Genomic DNA, 20,313 nt, shown 5'->3' with positions numbered 1-20,313 from the left:
TAAGTCAAACCAGGAATACGAAACAGACCGATTGGCCATTTTTAACGGCCACTTAATCAGGAGACTTCCAGTGTCACCAATTTGATTTAAACATTCAAGGTGGCTTTTTTTTTAATTTAAAGAAATATTACCACTATCAATCATCCTAAATTAAAATGAAATTGACTCGACAAACTATAAAAAAAACATCTACTCACATACTTACATAAAGTAAAGCATTTTCTTTAGCCTATTTGCAACTTAGACATACATTATGCAGGCGCTAAATCTGCCTATTGCAGGTCTTTCTTTAGGCCAGAAATGTTATCTACATTATTAATTAGACGTTACTTAACTTAACCAGACCATAATCAACTCTCGATGCAGTCTTCGATATTTAGCGGATTGGAATACAGTTTTTGAAAAATAATTAAATGTAGAAATGGATAATAGAGTTTGTTTTTTTTTTATCGTACCGACTTTAGTAATAATGATCGAGGCTAGCCTAAAATTCAAAAGCTAATATCTCGGTTCAGAGTGGGGCAATTTAACTAAAATTGTCAGCATATTCTATTTACGTTATCTTTTTTTAACTATTATAGCGGAAACTGTCGACTTTTTATCTAATCTCCCACAATGCCCCTTTAAGTCTCGATGCTTCCGTTTAAGCAATATGAATCCCTTACAAACAAAATTGTGAAGATGTGTCTCTAATAAGAATATCGGTTAAAAATTGTTCCGTTCAGTTCTATATTTGCAAAAATATGTGGAATTGAAACTAAGTAAAAAGCCCGGCGCCATTTTGTAGTCGTCGAACAGAAACTGTTCAAAAGTCCTTACTTGAATCCAAGCCCGGAAACATATTAATTTAACATTTTGATTTATGTTTTCTGAATGTTAAAGTAGCTAAGTCTCTAACTCAGTATCGCCCAGGGCCGTATGTAGGATTTTAAAAGTGGGGATGCAGCCGAGTGGTGGGGCCCCATAGCCTCCACGTATGTGATATAAGAAAGTTTCGATCAGGGCAAACGAACCCATTGGCGTGTGATCGCCCTTAAAACCGATCGACCGATCAGTGCCTTAAGAGCATTACTGTGTGATCATAATCAAGTGTATTATTTTATAATTGAAAGATTGTCAAATAATTTTTGTTTTTTGGGATAGGGTGGGGGGGTGCAATTTCTCGGGGCGCCCTATTTTTCTGGGGGTGCAATGTACCCCCTGCACCCCCGCTAAATACGACCCTGATATCGCCCAAAGTCTTTGGAATTGAAAACGTGTATTATTTGCAAATTTAAAACAACAGTGATGTTGTGATCTCACCGGGAAAAGATGGGCTTCTGATATCCAATATATTAGACAAAATAAACATTTTACCATTGGTACACAAATCGTGTACCATAATGCGTTTCAGCGCCATTTGTAACAAGGGACTCGAAGAACGAGGCTAGGCATATTCCACAAGTCATCTCAAACGGTGACGTAATATTCTTATCTTAAGAGCATACGCAATAAATACTATCCGTGTAGACTGGAATAACCAGACGCTAGAGATTTCCATTCGATTGAGACTTCTGGAGTATTTCGCCGAACAAAACTGATTAGAAATTACAATAAAAACAGAAAAGATTGAATGTAAATCAGTTAATATATATTCATATTACATTATTATATGCGTTACGACCCATTTGTGTCAATTTCTAGGTCCAGAATATTAGCGATTTAGCTCCTTTAAATAGTCAATCTGACTACTTTAGCGTATATTCAGCTGTGAAAATTTGATATTTGCACATGGCGCATCGTCGGCAAATATGTGCAGATTTGTGTCAGATGTATAAGTATGTTCGATTTAAGAGTTACCAAAAGTGATTGTCCCTCTTTGTACAAGTAGTTAATATTATGTTTATAAAATATTATTGAGGGTAGCGATAAAGTGCGTTTTAGCTTATATTTCTGTTTTAATATTTTAGGCAAAGAAAAAGACTACATCATCAGCGGCTTTCAAAATTGCAGATGTGGAAACACTCTACAGAGAAGCCAAAGAAAGGGGTATCCAGGAGGATTGAGAAAGGTACTGCTTGCATATCATCAATGAAGTGGAAAACAAAATTAAGAGAGATTGATGGCGTGCATCAGGAACTTTCACCAATGATAATTTGCTTAGGAGCTGAGTCTGAAAGTGTGAATGAGAAAAATGAAATGAAATGGGGTTTAACGTCCTACCATACAGTGTGCTATGAGGGAAATTTTGCCCAGGCAGCGGCACTACGACCTACTCTTATATCGAATTCCAACTGCCAAGGGCTTTTACGTGCACGCCAATGTGTACACGGGTCCTCGTTTTTTCGCCCCATCCAAACGACTAGACAGCTGTCCTTGTCAGGCCCTCTGTCCTGCATCACTGACAAGAGAAACCACGCCGGAAAATCGGGATGAACTTTCTCGGCCAATGCAGGGATCGAACACCCGACCTCCAGGCTAGCGAGCCAGCGTCTTACCCACTTAGCCACGTGATCCCCCGTGTGGATGAGAGTGAAAGCCATATGGGTGTCAGTGCTGAGAATGTGAGTGAGCGTGCCTTGATTCGGGGTCTTTAGCAGTGGGAGGAAACCGGGGGACCTGGAGAACCGACGAGATTGGACAGCCAACCCTACTCCTTGTCAGGTACAACCGTGGATTCGAAACCACGCCAGTTGACTCAATAAAAGACCTTATTTTACAGTGCGCACGTGCTAACCATTCGGCCACCCAACCCCCCTTGTTTAGTACAATGTTTAGGTTCAAGATTAAATCTATTGCATAGTCTTTGCAGACTGATCAATCATATAAATAGTACCCCTTTAATCCTGGGTGCAAAATTTGTCTCATAGAACACTGTATAGCATATGTCCTTCTTCATTAGCCGGTTTGTGCAGGAAAGTAGAATGTCATACCCATTTCATGTAAAGCACAACAATAACTAATCGGGGAACACATTACTTGACATGGATCTTTTTTTATACAGTTTTAATTTATTTAGAAAAGGATGAATAAATAAAACAGTGTATGATTTAATAATAGACATATATACATATACAATTATTAATAATTCATTTTTTGTATATATATATACAAGAGATCCATCTAAAACATATTTATACAGACAAATAACAATCTCTCATATTATTCACACTCAAAAAGAAAAGGAGAAACATTTAGCCATTCTCAGTCGATGCAGGGTTAGCTTTTAATCAAATATATCTTAGTCACCACAGCTCAAGACAATCAAAAGTTACAATGGATAATAATTGGGAGAAAAGTCAACAGTGAGGACACCGCCTCAATCCCAAAATAGCTAACTAATTACTTAAAGATTGTTTTTATAAAGCATGGAGGACTTTTTTGGTTCATCACTCTCATGATCATGTTCCAAAGCACTGACAAAACCAACTGTTAATTGGTCTTGCATCCTCAAAAATGTTTATTAAACTCTAGATACTCACCTAAATATCTAAACCAATTTTAAAAATGATTGAGTTATTGTGTTAAGCAAACGGACAAACAAACCAACTTTAATAAACCCCTGCTTTCTAGAAAGGCTAGTGACAAAAAATATCCTGTGTAAGTTTTAAGAGTTTTGTTTTTATAATGTCATTACCAAACATTAATTTGTGATGATGAAATAAATGCTATAGAATCTTCATGTTAAACACTTAAAATTCTCTACTTCGTAATCAATCTGATTAAAATACAGATCTACATTTCGTTTCATTTTATTATACTTTCGATGGCCTACACTACATGAAGATCTGAACAGTTGTACTAGAAGGTCGTGTCAGGGGTCATACAAGCGGCTTTTGACCCTACGACGTCCGACATTGATTAATCAATCAGCGATGACATTTCTAGTGGTTTACCCACAGTTCAGTGTAACGCACGCCAAGAACTTGCTGTAACAGACCATTTCATTGGCTAATCCCTCACTTCAATCAGAATGCCAGTAATATAACAACTTTTCCAGATCCTTGTGTAGTAAAAACAAGTAAAACGAAATTTTGAACTACAAAAAAAAAAAAAAAAAACAAAATAGGATCTGTGTTTTAATCAGATTGTTTTGTAATTGTCAGGAGAATCAAAGGAATGAGTATACACCTCAAAACAATGCTTTGGTCATTCTGAGACTAACATATATGGTAATTTATATCTTACATGTGATAATCATACATACACTTCAATGAATCAACATTTTTAAGCACACTATCATTTTATAAAACTGTTTTATGCATTTAGTAAATAAAATGAAAATACAGGCCTTTGATAAAGATGAATCCTACCTGAAACATTACACAGTAATTATATTTCACAGTATTACCATACTTTATACATAAAATATCATTTATATTTAACTGAATATCTAAAATCAATGCCCTTAATTTTGAATTTTGACATTAAACAACCGCAAATTTATCATATTTATAAAGCAATATTATCATTTATATTCTCTTTCACCAATTTTAAACAAAAAATTGACAGCAGTAAATAATAACCCTGTGTCTATATTTGTGGATATGGACTCAGACTAGTATCTCTGTAACCATGAATGTAGTTCAGCTATTTATAGCAATTCTTTTTCTCCCCTTTTTTGGATACTTTTGGTTCTGAATCAAATTTATATTTTTTGTCCAGTTTTGGTGAATATTAATGATCTGATGCAGACATAACGGGACATCAACAGGCATGAATTAGGGAAACCGTACGAAAATCATGTCAGAGACTATAGATTCCTCTGACTGGATGCCTCCCCCTCCCCCCCTTCAATATTGTTATCAGATGACTGAGAAATGTTGGGCTCTTTGTGGTTATAAAGATTAAAGTCATCAGAATGCTCCAAAATATGTTATACATATAGGCCAATAAATGGCATGCATTTAACATTGAAGTCAATGGAGAGAAATGAAATGAAGTTTAACGTCCTACTGTTCTGCTCCGAACTGGGCTAATGAAGACAGGCATACACCAGACAGTGTGCTATGAGGGAAATTTTGCCCGGACAGTGACACAATGGCCTACTTTTATATCGAATTCCAACTGTCAAGGGATCTTTTACGTGTACACGGGACCTCGGTTTTTCGTCACATCCGAACAACTAGACCGCGACCTCCAGGCTAGTAGTGAGCCAGCGTCTTACCCACTTTGCAATGGAGAAAAAATTACTAGTCTGTGTCCATATGGATCTGTTCAATTAGCCACTTTCATTTCTATTCCTTTTCAAAAAAAAATTCATGCCTTTAAATAAAACACATTTTTCCTCTCAACTTACCATTATAACAGACAATTTCAGTACGCTCATCGACAATCAGCTTTACTTACAGCCGTGCTTATATACCGTGTATATACAATATCAGTATTATTATTATTCCACGATTTCTTTGGGGAAATAAAATGCTATACATTCATAAATGTACAATTATTTATATACAAACATAACATATATCCTTTGTATACTATAGCAATTAAAACAACAAACCCTATACAAGGGAATTAACCATTCAATTTATCGGATTATTAAACCTACCAATACAAAAAAATAAAATAATTATAAATTGAGCAGCAGATTCCAACTGCATTTAGTTATTGTTTTGCATAAGCCTGAAGTTTAATGCCCCCCCCCCCTCCCCCTTCTCACTAGAATCAAATAGTATAAATAAATGGTTATATCTCACCCATGACACAATTAAGCAACTTAGATTACAACTAAATGATAAGTCAATCAAATCCATGGTTTAAATCAAAAATAAAAGAAATTCAAAAAAGATGTATGAGGAAATAAATATTACAAATATTCATTATTACAATCAATTACTAAAGTCCAGTGCTTTATGTCCTGTAATTGTGTTATTAAGGACAAAACACAAAGATTCCTTCATAAAAATTTAAAGCTGATGATCATCATTTGCAGGATTTCTAATCTCTTGCAAACTACAATATTGTGAAAGTTAAATCTTTAAAAAGGAACACAGTTCAAAAATAGTTTAATTCTGTTCAGTATTTAAAAAGATATAGTGAACTGACAATATAAGCCAGCCATAACTACTGGGTAATATCTTTTGATGGGCCTCTTTTAAACCAATTGCATCCAACCCAGGAGATATCTACTGGTTTTCTTCTTTAAATTAAATTTTAAATAATCAATTTGAGTACATTTTAGTGTGGATTAAGCCACAGAAAATGCAAATTGTAAGAATAATGCCCCACGATCAGCAACTTCAAGGTTACAAATTGCAGTGACCATGAAATTTTGTATATTGTGTGTATTAATATGATGAGATTTGAATAACAATTGACAAACTCCTATAACAGAGAAGTAGTTATATCTAGACACATACCATAGTTCTAGATGGCATTTAAAGAATTAACCTCCTTAAATGCTATTACAAGATATGATAAGAGAATCACCCAAATATATTTAATAATGTATGACAATGTTTATTTTTGATAATAGATATTCATAATAAGATAAATAATTTGTTTAATTACTAGACACACTGACTAATTAATTGATTAATTTCTAGATTTCTCCAGTCATTACTTAAATCATCTAAATGATTATCAAAGTCTATTAGTTTTCTATAAGCTTCTGCACGTAATAAATCTGATGCTTTCTGTATGGTGTCTTCTTCTACTGTTTCTCTGAAAATACAGAAAATTAAATTAAATTAAAATTACTCTCTGAATTAAAGGAAAATTAAGTTCAATATAATTGTGAATTATCAAGCAACTGCATTGAATGTACTGTTCCAATAGAATACTTTATTGGTAAAACTGCAAAACCATATTATGCCAAGAAAATTTGGCAATAAAAGGTTGGTTTTTATAAAATATTGAAATGCACTGCAAGTCCAAGTCAATGTAATTTTTAGTTTTTTGGGCTCTTGATAATAGGAGCCACTGTGGCTCAGTGAGTACAGTGTTGGTGTTCGCCAAGAAATCTCATATTTTTCCAACAATGGCTTTCTTATCAGCAGTGCAGGGCGGAGAACCCAGCAAGGAACAGTGCCTAATCATTCAGATGGTACAAAAAAACAAGGTCCTGTCGACATGTTGATGTGCACCCTTTACGTTGGAATTCGCTCATAGCACACTGCATGGCGTATTAGCATGGTTGGCACCAAATAGGGAGATGTTAAATTCCATGCATATTTTCCTTTCCCAGAAAAATAGCAAGTAAAAATTTTAATAGGTATTCCTGAAGAAAAAAAATTCAAATTGCTGTGGTGTAATACTAACCTTTTATCGGATTCTTTAAAATTATTATCCTTAAATAAATAAACCTTATAGGCTTCTGATACACTTTCAGGAAATATTCTTCTATTATCAATCTGGAAGAATCAACAATTATTTTGTACATTCTAAGGATTAAACAAAATACTGTTTCTGTAAAACATACAAGTACTTGTATACATTAAAAGAAAAATGACTAATGAAGTTTGAATGTCGTACATTTCTACACCAACCAGGCTAACGAAGCCTGGCATACACAGGAATTGTTTTAGTTGTCTCTTTCAGATAACTATATGCTTTGCAATGCCAAGCCCTCCGTACTGCACCACTGACAAGGGGAAACAAGGTTGGAATATCCCAAAAAATAAAACTGACAGTGCCACAGATTGTCAGACAATTAGGTTTGAGAATGTTCTGAGAATTGGTAAAGGGTCTGTTTTGAGACCATGTATATATAGGCAATGAGTACTCAATGCAATCAAGTGGCCCATTAAAAATTTGTACTCAATTTATTAGCAATTCATTCTGTCTTGGTGAATACTGAAAGAAATTAAACTATTTTGGGGCTGATATCCCTTTTTTAAGAGATTCAAATATTACAACATTGTACTTTTTAAGGGATTCAAAATCCCCCAAACCATGAACGTCAGCTTTAACTTTCCCTTTAATTTCATCTTTCAAAGCTGGATGGATTGAGTTATAATTTTTAAGATGCTAAAGAATTTTATTATTTCAATGTTATATAAAACCCACCATAAATACGCATGCTTCAGGTATATGGTCAGATAGTTTTCTTCCTACTGTTTTAGCCGAATGATTTAACCTTGAAATAGGAAGAAAAATTATTAACAATTTTACAACATGTCGACATTTTGAAGATAAATTTTATATATAACTAGTTTCTAAGCATCAATTGCATTTTTTTATAAACTTTAAATTTTAGTTGGCTAAATCCATCCTAAAATGTACTTTAATCGATTATTGAACATTTCATTAAGAAAACAAAATCAAAATATCAACATTAGAATCACCCGGCTTAGATTAAATCAGATTAAAAGTAGGTCCATCAAAAGATTTCAGAGAAAATCATAGGTTTGTGTTCATTGTAAATAATGAAAAGATACGAAATGACGAATTTTGGACCGAAATATATTATTTCAATATACAGGTATGTACATAAATAAACTGCCCTTTTACTTACATTTGATCATCATAGTTTGGATTAGCTTGATAATATCCTCCTATCACTAAACCTTTTGTTTTACAATAACCTTCAATCTGAAATAAGTAAAATATATAAAAGTAGAACAGGGTTCTCAACACAAATACAAAGTGTATATTTGTACATCATCTTTAAGTATGTGGGTCTAATATATCAGAATCTGTTAAAATAAGTTAAGAGAAAACTAAATATAAATAAAATTAAATTTATTACACTGGCCTGGCACCAGAGCTTTCGACATTTTGTACATGGTAGTTTTAAAAAAAAAAAAGAGGGTTTAACATCCTACTTTTCTGCATCAACTGGGCTAATGAGCGGAATTTTGCCCGGATATACATCTGTAAGGGCATCTTTAACGTGCAGACCAACTTATGGGAAGTCAGCTCTTCATCCTATCTGAACGAATAGACCCTGTCCTTGTTAGGCTCTCCATCCTGCACCAATGAGAAGGGGAAACCACGGTAGGAAATTCCAAGGAACTTTGTCAACCAACACTGGAATCAAATCCCGTACCCCCTGGTTAGTGAGCCGGTGCCTTACTAAGCCAATGCATCTCTGTATCATAATATACACATACCAACCGGTGTCATAAAAGTTGACCAGTGTAGTGTGACAAGAACCACAGTTCTATATTTAAATGCCTGTATTATGTATATTTGTTCATTGTTCATGTCATGAACTAATAATACTAATAGATATATATGCTATTTAACATGTTTTGAGAGTTATTTGTGCATCGTTTATGAGCTTGTAATGGATTTGCTATTTGACATGTTTTGGGAATTATTTATCAAAACTTATTGGAATTGAGACGTTTCTCTTGTCACATCAATTTGAACAGCCCAAATTTCAATTTGTTTCTTTCTCAAACAAAAAAGAACACAAAAATAAAAATAAAGTCTTTCTTTCTTTCGACTCGAGCTTTACAAAATTTGATATGAACATCACTGATATGCAGAATTCCAAATTCCCAAATGGCAAACCATAAAATTAACCATTCAGACTATTCTTTATTTGAAATCAATTATCACTCGGGTCAACTTCAATAGCACAATCGCATCTCCATCATTTTCATAAGTGGCTGTACCTGAAGAAGTGCAGCTTCCAACATCGGTGCCAAACCAAGCGATATATGGAAGAGAGGCACACAGTCTACGAATTTTAGAGATTTTGATTCCTTTACTTTATTCTCTTCTGCCAACAAGACACCACAAACACCCGCATGTGGATATTTGGCGGCGTGAAGTATGACTTTACAATACGCTTGCACGTTCAGCGTGACATCCGCCATTTTTAATACATACGGTACACATTTACTGCGGAGCTTCATGTCAAAAACTATTTTTCCAGTTAATAAGTCTGCTGCTCCATAAAATTTACCAGTACCACATACTAGAAGAATTTGTGTTTTTGTAATTTTTTACAATTGTTTAGAATCAAGGATTAGCAATTTAATCTGAAAGTTTACAGGTCAATATTCAAAGGGAGGCGACTAGGTTTGGCCTTAAATGGAGTTGTCCCTCTTCCGCCATGGGTGACTGACATTACAGAAAATAAATACTATTTTCAGGAATGGCAGATATAAAAAGCAAAGGCATATTGTTATCGTTGTCAGCGGGGACTACGGCAGCTTTAGCTTCAGTCAGTGCTAAGTTAGCCACCAGCAGTGAAGCAGATAAATTAAGCAAATTCATTTTGTTGATCGATAATAGCAAACAAATTGACCAAGATTCTGTAAGTGCTTGTTAAAGTAGCTAAGTCTCTAACTCAATATCATCCAAAATCTTCAACATTGAAAAAACGAATTATTTGTTAATTTAAATCAACATTGATGCTATGATCTTACCGGAAAAAGATTGGCTTCTGATATCCAATATTTAAGACAAAATAAATATTTTACCATTGGTACACGAATCGTGTACCATAATGCGTTTCAGCCCCAGTTCTAGCAAGAGACTCGAGGAACAAGGCTAGACATATTGCACCAAACCAAACGCCGTTTGTAGACTGGAATAACCAGACGCTAGGAATTTGCATTCGATTGAGACTGCTGGCTTATTTCACGGAACATAACTGATTTGAAATTAGAGTAAAAACGGAAACGATTGAATGTAAATCAGTTTATATTCATTCATATTACAGTATTATATGAGTTGCGACCCACTTGTGTCAATTTCTAGGTCCCAAATGTTAGCGATTAAGCTCCTTTAATGTTAGTAACTTACTTAACTTAAGGCTTTTTTATCGACTTGCCAAATCGATTTGAATTTAGTGGAGATGTCATGTGACAGTATAGTCGATTTCAAAGTACTTTGGCGAGTTTGTTAAATGCTCCGATTAGCTATAAACAATTGTTGTGGCTGGACACAGTTGGAAAAAAAACATGTGATCACCTGATCAAATCGCACCCTGAAGTGATTTGGCGATTTGATGTAATCGCTTCGGAAATCGGTGTCGATAAATTCGTTGATCAGGGTAACCAATTTGAATTAGATGGACGTTAAAGATGAAAATTTGATTGAATGCAAATCACTTTGGCTAATCAGTGGTCGATAAAAACGCCTTTAGTAAGAAGTTGACAGGAGAGGATGTCATCATTTGCAACAGCCAATTACCTTAGTTTGCCAGTCCATCCAAATGTCAAGAAACTTTCAGCCCAGCGGGCACCACCAACAGGAATCGTCCATCGACCCTCCCCACCCCAATGCTAGACATCTTAGTGCAACAAATATTTTTACATGTTTTGTTTTATTTTCAGGTGACGTTAGTAATCAGAGTGATATCAATATGTGAAATATTTTTATGCAATGCATTGATGTGGACTTTATTTACTAAATCTCTACAACATTTACCATCATTACAGGCCACCATTACTAATACAGCAGCTAATTTCCTAGTTTCAGTGAGTAAAACCCAAATAATTTTTATCGCACATATTGGAACAGAGTCAGGATTATTTGATTTGACGGGGCTATGTTTTGAGGGGTGGCACAGGTACAGGTCCCCAAATTTCTTTATTTTTACTCAGATATCCCTGTACATGAATTTAGCCAAATATGCCAGAATAGTATGGATAACATTTGAAAGATTCTTGGTATTATATATTGGAATATTAATCTTGAAGTTTCAAATTGACCATTAATGTTCAAAAAGTGGTTAGTGGAACAGGTATGTTGAATGATTGCCCAAATTTCTATGACTATATCTCTACTGAACACTCAGTTGCTTGAGTGTCGGTCATTATGTGAGACTCAGTTGCTTGAGTATCGGTCATATATGAGACTATGGGCGTACTCGATTGAACGTTCCGGAATTGAATTCTCTCAATCCCAAAAATAGTGACAATCGAGTGAAAATGGGTACTTCGGGCTACAACACATGCGTCGACTGGATATATAAATATCTCATCGAACCATGCAGCCGAAACCTGTTCGTCGTGTTCATTTACGTCACAATTCTACTCACACCACATCCGTCGTCGGGACTGACAGAACTGTGACAGGACTGAATTCCGCATCGCTCAATTGCAATTCTGTCAATTCGGGACGTTCCGGACTGTGAATCGAGCATACCCTATCTGTGCATTAAAGGGGGATAACCCCAACAGAATAAAATGAGTGTACATGTATTTATTCTGGATTTGTCTCCACTAAATGTGTTTCATTTTAATGCTTAAGAATATCTGCATCTTTTATTTCAGGCAATTATAGGTAAAGTTTTATTTGGAGAAGTACTAGAATTTTTATGGTGGATAGGAAGTTTATTAATATTACTGGGTTTATTGTTAATACATAAAGGAACTCAAACTGATGACCAGAAAAAACATTTATAAATGACAGGGACTACCCATTTTAATCATGTGTAAATAGACATTTACTAGATATATTTTTGATATTTTATTTTACAAGACATCTGTAATTTATTTATTTTAAAAAATATGTTTATTGTTGTTGCTTATTATTCCATCAGCTTCTTTTTATTTGTGAGAGAGAGAGATCCAACAGCTTCTTATTTGGGGGGTTAGAGAGAGAGAAATTCGACACAAACTAGGTCATTTCATGTCTAACATATGGTTCAATTTTATTTCAATAATTCTTTTGCGCATAGAGGTCTTTAGTAGTTGGAGGAAACTGGAGGACCATGAGAAAACCCACGAGGTTGGACAGGCGACCTTACTTCTTGTCAGGTACAACCGGGGAACCAAAACCACACCAGTAGCACCTTAGGATACAGCGCGCACCCGCTAACCATTCGCACCCCCCCGTTAAGTTAAATGAGTGCTACCGCTAACTGGTTAGGGTTAAATGGGTGCTACTGCTAAATGGTGCTAACTGTTAAAGATGCTAAATATGCCTATTGCAAGTCTTTCTATAGGCTTCAAATGTTATAGAAATTATTAATTTCTAGGGACCCTTGGATGGCTTGGATGCAGCTTAGATTTAAAGTTGCAATTTCATATTTTTAAGTTATATTTTTAAAATTTATTAAAATAAAGCCTTAAAATAGATGGTATCTATAAACAGTCCGACCTTGTTAAAGAATAATCCTATTAATCTTATAATTCACTATTGCCAGTTGAGAAATTGGCAAAAATATCATTTTCATTTTCAAATTCAAACGTTTGAAGATAGCTACTCCATGGTGGAGAATAGAAAACAAGGGAGGTAACTGGGAGGTAATCGTGTTATTATTTCAGGTGTAAATGAGTTTTAAGTGTGAGAATGACACCTATGATCGTATAATAGTAAGTTGACAACCTATTGAGCAAAAGACATAGAAATAATTATGTTTTGACTTTCTTAGAAAATATGAAATTGTAACTTTAAATAGTCGTCCATTTAACAATTAAATCATTAAATGGCTGTGAGAGAAAGAGAGATGGTTTTTAACGTATACTCGACACAAACTAGGTCATTTCGGGACTAACATATGGTTTAATTTTATTTCAATAATTCGCTTGCGCAGAGGTCTTTAGCAGTGGGAGGAATCCGGAGGACCAGGAGAAAACCCACAAGGTTGGACAGGCGACCCTACTCCTTGTCACGTACAACCGGGGATTCGAAACCACGCCAGTTGACTCTATGACAGGCCTTATGATACAGCGCGAGTGTGCTAACCATTCGGCCACCCAACCCCCCTAAATGGCTGAGCAAGCTAACATTTACCATTAATCACTGACTGTCGAATTGAGAATGTTACTTGATAATCAAGAATATATGGGCGGAGTTATCGTCTTTCAATTAAACGATCAGCAATTCTCGGAAACGGCGCGGAGACAGTTGATGCCTATTTCTAGTCCAAACTTCCAACAGTGATAATTTCATCCAGAATAAGGTAACTTGACTGAAATTTTCAATATTTTCTTTTTTTATAGTCTATTTCTGAACTGCGACCGATTCTTTATTGAAATCTTAACTAATGTATAGTTATGGGATAAAAACCTCAATTGGTGAAAAATCCTGGAACTGTTCCACCAAATTTTTAGTACCCTAGTGTAAGTGGGTCAAACAGTTTTCAATACATTGGGGCAGAGTGTAAATTGCATATTGCAATACAATTTCGGGAATTTGAGAATTCAAGGCACAAATTGAGCTTGTGATTTTTGTCGTGGGGACAGAAGGCATACAGCTCAGATTAGAATGTGTGCAACTATCAGGGGATATTTAAGTGCTGCCGGTGGTGTTCTTTGTAGGCTTTTCCTTTACAAATCCTCCATCCTACACTAATGACAATAGGAAAACCAACAAATTGTGGTGGGAACTGTAAGTATTAACAGCAAAGGTTAATACCTTACAGATTGTGTTTTGTGATCCATGCGGTGAGAACACTAGGTATAAACATCACTGTTCAATATCTTACAAATAAATAAGATATTCTTCCATTTTCTACTGTATTTATTATGTTCACTTGGTGAACTATTATATTCTATAATTATCTTGTATTTACAATATTTAATAACAATCTACAATTTCAGTATATTCTATATTATCAGAGATCAATCAATTTGTGGTTCTTTACTCAAAACCAATAAATGTATAAATAGACAGTTTATTAAACATACACATTAGTCTAAAACACACATATACTCAATAATCAATCTCCACAATGTAGTCAAGATTCAAGGTCTATTTACTCCCATGTGATTATGAATCATGTATGACCTTAAGATCATTGCTGATGTCAAACTCTAACATGTAAAATGGTCTATTCACTTTGCAGCACCTTTTCTCTGGAATTCTCCATCCTTAGGCATTAAAAAATCAAAAATTCTAGGCATCTTTAAATCACAATTAAAGACATCTAATTGACAAGAATAAACAATAGAAGAATCCATATAAACTTAAAATCGCATATTATGGAACTTTTAACTGAAGTATCGTTTGCGCTTGACGAATTCTATGTTGATTGATTAACATGAATGTATTAATAAACAAATGTTACATATTATTTAAATATAAAACAATCTATCCACCCATTTATTCAAATACTTTCATGTTTTAAAACAATTTTAATTGATGACATTTAGCTGATTTGAGTTATACATTAGAAGAGCTATCAAGGTGGAAGACAAACTTGTGTCTATAAATTTCAGAAGTCTTCTATATCTTATTCAATCATAAGAGATGACTTAACTCTTCATTTGTAACAACTTCAGGGTGTAGGTGTTATTGACATTGAAGAATAATCCTTCTCTTTTTAGAAGATGTAAAACTAACCAGCAAATGAATGTTGTAGAAGTATGATTTTATCATTCTGTATGACAGAATGTATATGAAAGATGGGAATGTTTCAATTGGTGTATGAAATTATATTTTGATGAGTATTTTTTACAGAGATATCAATATAAAAGATAGTTACATAAATCTATTAAATGCGGGCATTAATGAAGTTCAATTGAAGATGGGAGTTAAGGTGGTTAGGTAAGTATGTAGCTGGCTTAATAAACCAAGTGGTCCTGGGTTCGATCCCAGTGTTGGCCAAGACTGTTCCTCAGGATTTTTCAGCCTAGTTTCTCCTTGGTGTAGGGCATGGGGTCTAGCAAGGAATAGAGTCTAGTTGTTTGGATGGCTACAAAAACACTTAGGTCCTGTGTGTACTACTGGCAGGATGTTAAAGCTGGAAATTGAAATAACGACTAAAGGCTGTCCATTGCTTGGCATGTCATCCCGCACCACTGACAAGAGAAACTTTGGCGGAAAATCCTGAGGAACTTTCTCAAACAGCACCCTAATCGAAACTGGGACCTCCTGATTCACAAGTCAGCGCCTGACTTACGGAGTCACTGTGGCCCCCTATGTTGAAATGGCTTTACTCGAGAATATACATGTACAAATTTGATGCAAATCATTACAAGTTTTTACTATAATATGGCACTATATACTACCAAAATTATGATATATTTACAATTATCGCTATCTTTAAACTAGTTTACACAATAATAATAACAAACATTTAACAAATTATTAATTACATTGCACAAAAATAACATTAGACCTGTACCTCCCCTTAAACAACATGATGAAGTAATACTTAGAACTCATAGTACAGTTAATAAATATTGTGGTTCTATATATTTAAAGGAGCTTTTCCAGATATGCATATCCTAAATATTGTCTGCAATGGATACCAAATATTTACAAATTTTCAATCCATGACATCTTTGTAAATACTGAGAAAGGAACGGAAACATATTTGGACTAATATGCTTTTCAGAGATTCAACTTTCACATTATTTCAAATTGCAAAGGATTAACAATCTCTCCCATAACAACCTGAGACTTTAGACCCATTATTATTTATAGTGTTCTGTGAATTCTATGATCGTTTCTTTTAAATAGGCCAACTCTTAGTATCTGTAACTATTTAACAGGCTACTCTTAGAATATATTTAACCCATGATTTGTAACTTTAAAACAGGCGTACTTTTAGAATCAATTTAACCCATGATTGGTAACTTTTAAAACAGGCCTACTTTTAGAATCTATTTAAACTATGATTTGTTAATTTAAAACAGGCCTACTTTTAGAATCTATTTTAACCCATGATTTGTAACTTTTAAACAGGCCACTCTGACGGTAGTTTCTATTTAGCTTATGAGCTGTAACTGTAACTTTAATTAGGCCTGCTCTTAGAATATATTTAAATAGGTCAACTCTTAAGAATCTATTTAGCTCATGATCTGTAACTTTGTCTTTAATGTTTTATTAATATTAATAAATTTATTATTGACATATATAAAGTATTTAATACATGGTTGAAAGAGATGTATTTATCTGATAGGTTATTAAAAAAAATATATATATTAAATAGTGCAAATGTAACAAATTAAATATAACAAAATAAAGAAAAAAGAAATATTAATTAAAGGCACTGATCATCTATTGTATTTTGACAGTATCTCAATTTTCACCCTCAGATTAATCATTTACCTAATCCAAAATAATAATGGTAGATAATCTCCTGGCTTGGATTAAAAAGAGGCACATCAAAAGATTTTACCCAAGACTTACAGGTGGCACTTGTTGGTTAACATTGTAGTTTAGTTTGCAAGGGAATTAATATGTTGTGAGTCAGTTTGACTCAGTATTTACTAGTGCACTAACATAGTGCTATTGATAATAACATACAAGCACCACCCAATATTATTGATCATTGTCACACACAAATAAAGCACCAATATTGGTTTATAAATATGACACCTACAGTTCTGATTTTAAACTTTATCAATCAGGATCCTGATATAATCATTTGTCCATTCTATTTAAAGAATATTCTCCAGAAGCAAACAATCGAGCTTGCGCCGGTTTTCCATTCATTTTCAGATCTTGTGGTCTGAAGTTTTCCTTGTATGCTGAGTCTGGTGTTCGTAATAACTTCATCTTTTGAATATCTTGCTGAAGCCTCTGCAGTTGCTATAAAAAAATCATCTAGATTTCAAATATTTAAACAAAAACACAATCTACATTCTATCAATTAATTCAAATTTAAAATAATGCATAAAACTCTAATGTCCAGCTTCCAAAGCGATATTAAAAGATGAAATGGCATGAGGTCCTGTGTTCGATTTCTGCGTGGTGCAGGACAGAGAGCATGGCAAGGGACGAATAACCGAGGTCCCATGTACACATCGTTGTGTTCATAAAAGATCCCTTGGCAGTTGGAATTTGATGTAAGAGTATGCCGTAGCACAACTGTCCAAGCAAAAGTTCCTTCATAGTACTCTGCATGGTGTATGCTTGTCTTCATTAACCCAGTTCAATTCCTACTTTGTGCTAAAATCTGGCTAATGAAGATGTGCAGTGTGCTATGAGGGATGTTTTCACGCACACTTTAACCTGAACACAGTGTAACAGGACAGAGTACCTGACAAGGAACCCTATCTAGTTGTTCGGATTGGACAGTAAACCAAACAGTTGGAATTTAAATTAAGAGTAGGCCATAGTCCGGGCAAAATATACCTCATAGCACACTATATGGTGTATGTCTGTCTTCATTACCCAGGTCGGATATTAACATGAACTTTGACTAGTATTGAGTTCACAAGAATTCATAACAGGGAGATAACTATACTGTACTTGTTTTGCGATTGAAAAAAATTCTGATTTCAGATAGGCCTCTTCATTTCTATCCAATGAACAACCACTAGAGATTTTATAAATAATCCCTATTTAAAAACACCTAATCTGTGGAGCATCTAAAAGAAATTCTGGACAGATGGAATACTACCACAGTGTGTATACATTCGCATTAAATGGGGGTGTAAAAAAAATATCTACCTCTTTTAAAGTATTATTTTCTTCTTTAAGCTGGACATGATATTGTATTTTCTGTTTGTGATTCTGATGTCCAACAAGTCGTGCATTCTCTATTGTTAATTTATTCATCTCTTCTTTCATTTCTTCCATTTCCTACAATAAACACAGTATTACACTACTCGCTAACCTGGAAGTCCTGTGTTCGATCCCTGTGTTGGTCGTGAAATTTTCCATCGTGGTCCCCCCCTTGTCAGTGTAGACATTAGCTTGCACAAAAAAAGAACCCTTGACAGTTGGAAATCGAAATAAGAGTAGGCTTTAGCACGACTGAACAGGGAAAACTTAAATAGCTTTTCCCGAATACAATGAGTAGAAAATATTTTTTATGTTTATGTGCAACAAGACTGGAAATACTTTGGTCATTTTTAGACTAACTTTTTTATTTCCATGATTATGTATGCAATGGTAGATGAATTATACCTAGGTGACGTTTCCAACTCCCCTTCTATTTCTAGATGTGAATGGTTCTTATTCATGCACTTTAGGATTTTTTGTCCCATTCAAGAGACAAGACACAGAAGCCACATCATACATATCAAAAGCCTTGTATAAAGAAAGACAAACCTTAGATATCTTGGTCTTTTCACTTAATATTTCTTCATTTAATGCTGTTAATCTCTGTTTCTCTTCTTGATCTTTAGTAGCCACAGCTGTTAACCTTCAAATAGATATAATTTATATACACTAATATTTTTAACTGTCGCCTGTCTGTTCAGGGTTGGCGGCTACACTAGGGTTGTCCCCAGGGTGAAATTTGGTGTATACATGTAGAGGTAGCTCGGACCATGGAGTAACATACGCCTGGTGGTTATGGTCTACCACTTCCGGTTTCGGAGTTGTGACCCCCAGCATTTTGGCCCAGGCAATTTTCGACCACAAGCGAAACCGGGCATCCTTCTAGTAGTCAATATCAATATAAAGGGAAAAAATTAGTTAAAGATACATTATGGCCGCCCCTCATTCTCAAATAGCGTAAAAAATATGGTATATCAAGGTTGTGGACCCTATAGAGGTCACAAATTTTATTCAATTTTGTTGAAACTTGAAATGTAAGTTTATAACCCAAAGATCTCGGTTCCTTACGATATTTGTGCATATCGAAGTGTAATTTTCTGAATTATGGCCCTTGATTGTAGGAAAAATCACTTTCTTTTTAGATTGTTCTCAATCGATCTCTCGAAAATGTGGGCGTATCCTGCCTGGCAGCCGCTGGTTTTATTGTGTATCACAAAAATATTAAATGACTAACATATGGTTCAATTTTATTTCAATAATTCGCTTGGGCGGAGGGGCTTTAGCAGTTGGAGGAAACCAGATGACCCAGAGAAAACCTACGAGGTTGGACAGGCGACCCTACTCCTTGTTACATACAACCATGGAATCGAAACCACACCAGTTGACTCAATGACAGACCTTATGAAACAACATGCACAAACTAACGATTCAGCCATCCAACCCCAGTCTGAAGTAATAAATCTTAGCTATAAAATAAATAGCCATATAAAATGTATATGTTTATTTGCGTAACATACCTTTTGACATCTCCTTGAAGTTGTGAACTGACCAGATTTTGAGTTTCAAATGTTTGGGTGAGATCCGAAATTCTGTTTCAAAAAAAAAAAAAAAAAAATCTACACTAAAATTCAATAATATCCAAATCTGACCATTATAATTTGGATTTAGAATTAGCAGGAATTCAAATGATTATTTCAGACAACTTCAAATTTTCCACAGTTTAATTCAAACTAAAATGTACTCGGAATCAATTAATTAACTTTTAATTAAAGTAACAATTTCTTATTTTTAAGAAAGTCAAAACATAATTATTTCTATGTCTTTTGCTCAATAGGTTGTCAACTCACTATTATATGATCATAGGTGTCATTCTCACACTTAAAACTCATTTACACCAGAAATAATAACACAATTACCTCCCTCATTTTCTATTCTCCACCATGGAGTAGTTATCTTCAAACATTTGAATTTGAAGATGAAAATGATATTTTTGCAAATTTCTCAACTGGCAATAGTGAATTA

General features: G+C 34.5%; 2 protein-coding genes across 2 annotated transcripts; one reads left to right on the top strand and one right to left on the bottom strand.

Annotated features, from left to right (window-relative positions):
- The first annotated feature begins 650 nt into the window (after positions 1-650).
- LOC126814344 (transmembrane protein 42) lies at positions 651-12,424 on the top strand. Its single transcript, XM_050539438.2, has 5 exons — positions 651-1,614; positions 1,950-2,050; positions 10,032-10,195; positions 11,220-11,363; positions 12,162-12,424. Coding segments are annotated over exons 1-5 (543 nt in total). The 5' UTR covers positions 651-1,612; the 3' UTR covers positions 12,294-12,424.
- On the bottom strand, positions 2,973-9,759 carry LOC126814341 (ER membrane protein complex subunit 8). Its single transcript, XM_050539436.2, has 5 exons — positions 9,549-9,759; positions 8,441-8,517; positions 7,993-8,062; positions 7,246-7,337; positions 2,973-6,648 (listed from the first exon to the last, which is right to left on the bottom strand). Exons 1-5 carry the CDS (start codon positions 9,750-9,752, stop codon positions 6,495-6,497), a joined length of 597 nt encoding a protein of 198 aa, XP_050395393.1. The 5' UTR covers positions 9,753-9,759; the 3' UTR covers positions 2,973-6,494.
- Positions 12,425-20,313: the final 7,889 nt, after the last annotated feature.

Source organism: Patella vulgata, chromosome 3 (genome assembly GCF_932274485.2).
Source record: "Patella vulgata chromosome 3, xgPatVulg1.2, whole genome shotgun sequence".
Classification (NCBI taxonomy): domain Eukaryota; kingdom Metazoa; phylum Mollusca; class Gastropoda; family Patellidae; genus Patella; species Patella vulgata.
The sequence above is the reverse complement of the archived record's forward strand: the minus strand, read 5'-3'. Positions and strand labels throughout refer to the sequence as shown.

Bases quoted from the DNA above. Each gene is read 5' to 3' on its own strand.
- LOC126814341 (XM_050539436.2), bottom strand. From the start codon at position 9,752: ATGGCGGATGTCACGCTGAACGTGCAAGCGTATTGTAAAGTCATACTT. The intron at 7,338-7,992 runs GTGGGTTTTATA...TGATTCTTCCAG, and splicing joins CTGAAGCATGCGTATTTATG to ATTGATAATAGAAGAATATT. The intron at 6,649-7,245 runs GTTAGTATTACA...CTGTATTTTCAG, and splicing joins TTTAAAGAATCCGATAAAAG to AGAAACAGTAGAAGAAGACA.
- LOC126814344 (XM_050539438.2), top strand. The intron at 2,051-10,031 runs GTACTGCTTGCA...TACTATTTTCAG, and splicing joins ATCCAGGAGGATTGAGAAAG to GAATGGCAGATATAAAAAGC. The intron at 10,196-11,219 runs GTAAGTGCTTGT...TTTTATTTTCAG, and splicing joins AACAAATTGACCAAGATTCT to GTGACGTTAGTAATCAGAGT.